This window comes from Triticum dicoccoides, chromosome 5A (genome assembly GCF_002162155.2).
Source record: "Triticum dicoccoides isolate Atlit2015 ecotype Zavitan chromosome 5A, WEW_v2.0, whole genome shotgun sequence".
Taxonomy (NCBI): domain Eukaryota; kingdom Viridiplantae; phylum Streptophyta; class Magnoliopsida; order Poales; family Poaceae; genus Triticum; species Triticum dicoccoides.
This window is the reverse complement of record NC_041388.1, coordinates 623,853,574-623,860,849: the sequence shown is the minus strand read 5'-3', so window position 1 is coordinate 623,860,849 and position 7,276 is coordinate 623,853,574. Positions and strand designations below refer to the sequence as shown.

Here is a 7,276-nt window from a genome sequence, read left to right as displayed (position 1 = left end):
CTTATAATGGGCACGAGCCTCGCCGATGGTCAGGGTGCAATGCACCGGCAAGAGTGGAGGGGAGGAGGAGGGTGCCGTGGAGGAAGAGGAGGGTGCCACAGAGGAAGAGGAGAGTGTCACTGGCTCATCATCGGAGGCGTCCTCCATTTGCACGTCCTCTAGCTGCCCTCGGCCTGCCAGTCGACAGCAATGGCGCCATGGCCTTCTTATGCTCCGGTGTCAGCCCCGCACAAAGAGCTTTGACCGTGGAAGGATCCATGGCGAGGAGTGGTGTGGAGCGGGCCGAGTGTGGCTACGGTCGGGCACTGGCGAGGCGCTAACTAAAACCAAGCGGGAGGTCAAGGTGGGCAGAAACGGGCCTGGAATCGGTTCGACTCCCGCAACCTCCCCCCCCCCCCCACTTTTGTCTCCTGTTTGTGGGAGAAATTTTGTCCGGACTGCTCCACTGGCAGATATAGGGCCGCGTTGGATGGCTTCCGCAGTCAAAATGGTTGCGGGAGATTTACGGGTCGGCGTTGGAGATGCCCTAATACACATGAAAAATGCATATTGTATCCAAACTGGGCAAATGCATAAATCTAGAAAAATAGTAAATACACGTAAATAACACATATAACACGGAAACAAGGTAAATACATAAATCAAGGAAAATGTCGTATACAACGAATAGTAAATATAGCACCGAAACATGACACATATATAAAGTTGAGAAAATATCAAATACAAGCGAGCGGTGGCTTAATTTAATTAGCAGCAACTCCACCACCAAGAGAACAACGCAAACATCTATGCTTCCGCATGTATGCGTGTACATAGCTTAATGCAGGCTCTTCATGGCATAGCTCACACATCAGACCAAGTGATCTTGAACACTCCAATCACCTCCTTGAGCCCCAACGCCTTCCACACGGTTGGTGACGCGTCTACGTCGTTGTATGGGCACGGTGGCTCGAAGTTGTGCTCGGCGTCGCAGAAGTACGCCGAGTCGCACTCTTCGACGACCTTGGCTAGCACGGCACGCCCATTCTCGTTGATGCGAATCATCTTGTTGCACCTGTGCTTGTCGTCCAGGCGCAGCCACCCCGTGGACAGCGCCACCACCAGCTCGGTGCCCTTGTGAAAGCGGTTGTCGCAAAACGATTTGCCGCCGCCATCTCCACCTCGTGCGAAGCTGTTCAGAGTTAGGATCGCCGACGTGTCGGCCGACACCGGGGGCGAGCACCTGAATTGCGTGTAGCGGTGACCGTCTTTACAGCAGACCGACCCGTGATCCCTGTTGCAGTCGCCGGATTTGCCATGCGGGAAGCCATTGATGTGGCACCTGCCGCGACGGTGGCTGGTATCTATAGTAACGTTCGCGCTGCTGCCCACCGACATGGAGACGCCATGGATGCGGAGGTGTGACATGAACATCACGAGAGCAAACATAGCTAGTAGCTTCTTCAAGTTAGCCATGTCTGTGAGGTACTCACGTTGCATGCAAATCTGCAATTTGTGCTTGTGCGTTTGTGAGGATATATTGATTGATCCATGTTCTTTATATAGGGCTGATACGTCTCTAACGTATCTATAATTTTGATTGTTCCATGCTATTATATTATCAACCTTGGGTGTTTTATATGCATTTATATGCTATTTTATATGATTTTTGAGAATAACCTATTAACCTAGAGCCAGTGTCAGTTTCTATTTTTTTTCTTGTTTTTGAGTTTTACAGAAAAAGAATACCAAACGGAGTCCAATTGACATGCCAATTTTGATGATTTTTTATGGACCAAAAGAAGCCCCTGGAGTAAAATAGTTGGGACAAAAGAGTCCCGAGCCGTCCACGAGATAGGAGGGCGAGCCCTCCACCCTTGTGGACGACTCGGAGACCCCCCTGACGTGAGACCGACGCCAAAAATTCCTATAAATACAGAAACCCTCGAAAATAACCTAGATCGGGAGTTTCGCCGCCGCAAGCTTCTGTAGCCACCCAAAACCAATCAGGACCCTGTTTCGGCACCCTGCCGGAGGGTGGATCCATCACCGGTGGCCATCATCATCATCCCGACGCTCTCCATGATGAGGAGGGAGTAGTTCACCCTCGGGGGTGAGGATATGTACCAGTAGCTATGTGTTTGATCTCTCTCTCTCTCTCTCTCTCTCTCTCTCTCTCTCGTGTTCTTGATATGACATGATCTTGATGTACCACGAGCTTTGCTATTATAGTTGGATCTTATGATGTTTCTCCCCCTCTATCTCCTTGTGATGGATTGAGTTTTTCCTTTGAAGTTATCTTATCGGATTGAGTCTTTAAGGAATTGAGAACACTTGATGTATGTCTTCCATGTGTTTATCTGTGGTGACAATGGGATATCACGTGATCCACTTGATGTATGTTTTGGTGATCAACTTGCGAGTTCCGTGACCTCGTGAACTTATGCATAGGGGTTGGCACACGTTTTCGTCTTGACTCTCCGGTAAAAACTTTGGGGCACTCTTTGAAGTTCTTTATATTGGTTGAATAGATGAATCCGAGATTGTGTGATGCATATCGTATAATCATACCCGCGGATACTTGAGGTGACATTGTAGTATCTAGGTGACATTAGGGTTTTGGTTGATTTGTGTCTTAAGGTGTTATTCTAGTACGAACTCCAGGATAGATTGAACGTAAAGAATAGCTTCGTGTTATTTTACTACGGACTCTTGAATAGATCGATCAGAAAGAATAACTTTGAGGTGGTTTCGTATCCTACAATAATCTTTTCCTTTGTTCTCCGCTATTAGTGACTTTGGAGTGACTCTTTGTTGCATGTTGAGGGATTATTATATGATCCAGTTATGTTATTATTGTTGATAGAACTTGCACTAGTGAAAGTATGAACCCTAGGCTTTGTTTTAATGCATTGCAATATCATTTTCGCTCAATTTTATCATTAGTTACATTGCTGTTTTTATATTTTTCAGATTACAAAAACCTATATCTACCTTCCATATTGCACTTGTATCACCATCTCTTTCCCGAACTAATGCACCTATACAATTTACCATTGTATTGGATGTGTTGGGGACACAAAAGACTCTTTGCTATTTGGTTGCAGGGTTGTTTGAGAGAGACCATCTTCATCTTACGCCTCCCATGGACTGATAATCATTAGGTCATCCACTTGAGGGAAATTTCCTACTGTCCTACAAACCTCTGCACTTGAAGGCCCAACAATGTCTACAAGAAGAAGGTTGTGTAGTAGACATCAAGGGCCCAAGCCCCAAGGAACATCAATTGCTCATGTAACTGGGTACGATAATCGAGTCTCGTTTCTTCGGTTTTGTAACCCAGAGATGGTTGATGTTCTGCAACCTTCGGGCTTGTAACATTTGGGCGTGCAACATATACTTTTAAACAATCGTCTCTTCTTTATTTTAGTGAATGGACTTTTGGCATGGAGCTTCCATTAATAGTCGAGGTGGAGACATGCGTGAACATTCGAGTGAATGACATGCACAGTGAAGTAGTGTAACTAACTAGTTGAGACTATCTAGATCACGAGTAATGTACTTTCCTACTTGTATTATATCTGGGGGATGGAAGCCGCCAAGATTATGGTCTAGCTCGGTAACATCAAAATAACATAAAGACATGTTGAATTGTTACAAATATAACTCACTTATGATTAACATTGTATCTAATTTTGCTAGTAATTGTCTATTTGGTGTTACTCAAAGCACTTCGTAATTCCAGCAGCTACCTTCCACGCCCTTCTCCATACCAGGTGTTATTTTTGGGAGGCACCGGAAGAATCGGTTTTTGGAAAAACTCAGAAATCTCGATTTTAAACCGCCCAAAAAATTCAAATGAATTTTGAGTTCTATTTTATTAGGTATAAATATAAGTATGTAACCTGTAAAAAACATCAAATATGATAGATCATGCCTCGGTGGGAAATACCCTTTAGTTCCTGGGTGTATATATACACCTCACATAGAAATTAATAATATTAATAATAATATTAAGTCACAAAAGTTTGGATGTTTCTTTTACAATAAACCTGACTTTCTTTTGCACTAGTTCAGTCTCTTTCTTCGGTTTTGCAACCAACAGATGGTTGGTGTTCTGCAACCTTCGGGCTTGTAACATTTGGGTGTGCAACAAATATTTTTAAACAGCCACCTTCTTTGTTTCAGTGAATGGAATTTTGGCATGGAGCTTCCATTAATAGTCATTTGTCAACATCCGAGTGAATGAAATTGACGGGAAAGTAGTGCAACTAACTAACTAGTATAGACTATCCGTATAAGTGACATACGTTTCCAAATTTCTTATATTATATATGGGATGTAATCCGCCAAGATTAAGGTGTAGCTCAGCAACATCAAAGTAATACACCATTGGATTAAATTATTACAAATGTAACTCACTAGAGTTTACCTTTGTATCTAATTCCCTTGCAATTTGTTGTTTCATGGTACTCAAAGCACTCTTTAATTTCATCAGCTCCCTCCACATCGTTTAGGGTTCTCATTTTTCTCAATACCGGTGTTTCTTTCCAGGAGGCGCTGAAAGAACCGGTTCTTGGAACAACTCAGAAATCATCAAGTTTTACCGCCCGAAGAATTCAATGTTTTTGTGCATAAATAGTGAAATATATGTCTATGACCTGCATAACATCACATATGCTAGTTTGTGTGTGGGTACTCAGTCATATATGCAAGGTCTTATTGAACTAAAAATTGATGTATTTGTCAATTTCATTTCATATTGTACCTAAACTGGGCAAATACATAAATCTCAAAAAATATTAAATACACATAAATAATACATATATGTATATATAGCACTGAAACAGGGTAATTAGATACATAAATCATGGAAAATATCGTATACATCTGAATGGTAAATATAGCATCAAAACAGGACAAATACATAAAGTTGAGAAAATATCAAATACAAGCGAGTGGTAGCTTATTTTAATTAGCAGCCACTCCACCACCAAGAGAAGAACGCACATATCTATGCTTCCGCATGTCTCCGTGTACATAGCTTAATGCAAGGTCTTCATGGCATAGCTCACACATCAGACCAAGTGATCTTGAAAACTCCAATCTCCTCCTTGAGCCCCAGCGCCTTCCACACGGCCGGTGACGCGTCTACGTCGTTGTATGGGCACAGTGGCTCGAAGTTGTGCTCGGCGTCGCAGCCATACACCGAGTCGCACTCGTCGACGACCTTGGCCAGCACGGCACGTGCGTTCCCGTTGATGCGGATCATCTTGTTGCACCTACGCTTGCCGTCCAAGCGCAGCCACCCCGTGGGCAGCGCCACCACCAGCTCGGTGTCCTTGTGGAAGCGGTTGTCGCAGAACGATTTGCCGCCACCGTCTCCACCTCGTGCGAAGCTGTTCAGAGTTAGGATCGCCGGCGTGTCGGCCGACACCGAGGGCGAGCACCTGAATTGCGGGTAGCGGTGACCGTCTTTACAGCAGACCGAGCCGTGATCCCTGTTGCAGTCGCCAGATTTGCCATGCAGGAAGCCACTGATGTGGCACCTGCCACGACGGTGGCTTGTGTCTGTAGTAACGTTCGCGCTGCTGCCCACGGACACGGAGACGCCATGGACGCGGAGGTGTGATAGGAACATCATGAGAGCAAACATAGCTAGTAGCTTCTTCAAATTAGCCATGTCTGTGACGTACTCACGTTGCTTGCAAATCTGCAATTTGTGCTTGTGCGTTTGTGAGGATATATTGGTTGATCCATGTTCTTTATATAGGGCCCAAGCCCCTAGGAACATCAACTGCTCATGTAACTGGGTACGCTAATTCAGTCTCATTTCTTCGCTTTTGTAACCCAGAGATGGTTGATGTTCTGCAACCTTCGGGCTTGTAACATTTGGGTGTGCAACATATACTTTTAAACAGCCGTCTCTTCTTTATTTTAGTGAATGAAGTTTTGGCATGGAGCTTCCATCAAGAGTCGAGGTGGAGACATGCGTGAACGTGAACATCCGAGTGAATGACATGCAGAGTGAAGTAGTGTAACTAATTAGTTGAGACTATCTAGATCAGGAGTAATGTACATTTTCTACTTGTATTATATCTGGGGGATGGAAGCCGCCAAGATTATGGTCTAGCTCGGTAACATCAAAATAACATAAAGACAGATTGAATTGTTACAAATATAACTCACTTGTGACTAACCTTGTACCTAATTTTGCTAGTAATTTTCTATTTGGTGTTACTCAAAGCGCTTAGTTATTCTAGTAGCTACCTTCCACGCCCTTCTCCGTACCAGGTGTTATTTTTGGGAGGCACCGGAAGAATCGGTTTTGGAAAAACTCGGAAATCTCGATTTTAAACCGCCCAAAAAATTCAAATGAATTTTGAATTCTATTTTATTAGGTATAAATATAAGTATGTAACGTGTAAAAAACATCAAATATGATAGATCATGCCCCAGTGGGAAATACCCTTTAGTTCCTGGGTGTATATATACACCTCACATAGAAATTAATAATATTAATAATAATATTAAGTCATAAAAGTTTGGATGTTTCTTTTACAATAAACTTGACTTTCTTTCGCACTAACTCAGTCTCTTTCTTCGGTTTTGCAACCAACAGATGGTTGGTGTTCTGCAATCTTCGGGCTTGTAACATTTGGGTGTGCAACAAATATTTTTACAGCCACCTTCTTTGTTTCAGTGAATGGAATTTTGGCATGGAGCTTCCATTAATAGTCATTTGTCAACATCCGAGTGAATGAAATTGACGGGAAAGTAGTGCAACTAACTAACTAGTTTAGACTATCCGTATGAGTGACATACGTTTCCAATTTCTTATATTATATATGGGATGTAATCCGCCAAGATTAAGGTGTAGCTCGGCAACATCATAGTAATACACTATCAGATTAAATTATTACAAATGTAACTCACTAGAGTTTACCTTTGTATCTAATTCCCTTGCAATTTGTTGTTTCGTGGTACACAAAGCACTCTTTAATTTCATTAGCTCCCTCCACATCGTTTAGGGTTCTCTTTTTTCTCAATACCGGTGTTTCTTTCTAGGAGGCGCTGAAAGAACCGGTTCTTGGAACAAGTCAGAAATCATCGTGTTTTACCGCCCGAAGAATTCAATGTTTTTGTGCATAAATAGTGAAATATATGTCTATGACCTGCATAACATCACATATGCTAGTGTGTGTGGGTACTCAGTCATATATGCAAGGTCTTGTTGAACTAAAAATTGATGTATTTCTCAATTTCATTTCATATTGTACCTAAACCGGGCAAATAC

At 42.9% G+C, this 7,276-nt stretch overlaps 2 protein-coding genes across 2 annotated transcripts; both read right to left on the bottom strand.

Moving 5' to 3' along the window:
• Window positions 1–843: 843 nt before the first annotated feature.
• Window positions 844–1,455, bottom strand: LOC119296729 (putative ripening-related protein 4). Its single transcript, XM_037574824.1, has 2 exons — window positions 1,376–1,455; window positions 844–1,321 (listed from the first exon to the last, which is right to left on the bottom strand). Exons 1-2 carry the CDS (start codon window positions 1,453–1,455, stop codon window positions 844–846), a joined length of 558 nt encoding a protein of 185 aa, XP_037430721.1.
• A 3,595-nt stretch (window positions 1,456–5,050) lies between these two features.
• Window positions 5,051–5,662, bottom strand: LOC119298145 (putative ripening-related protein 4). Its single transcript, XM_037575652.1, has one exon. It carries the CDS (start codon window positions 5,660–5,662, stop codon window positions 5,051–5,053), a length of 612 nt encoding a protein of 203 aa, XP_037431549.1.
• Between the last annotated feature and the right edge of the window lie 1,614 nt (window positions 5,663–7,276).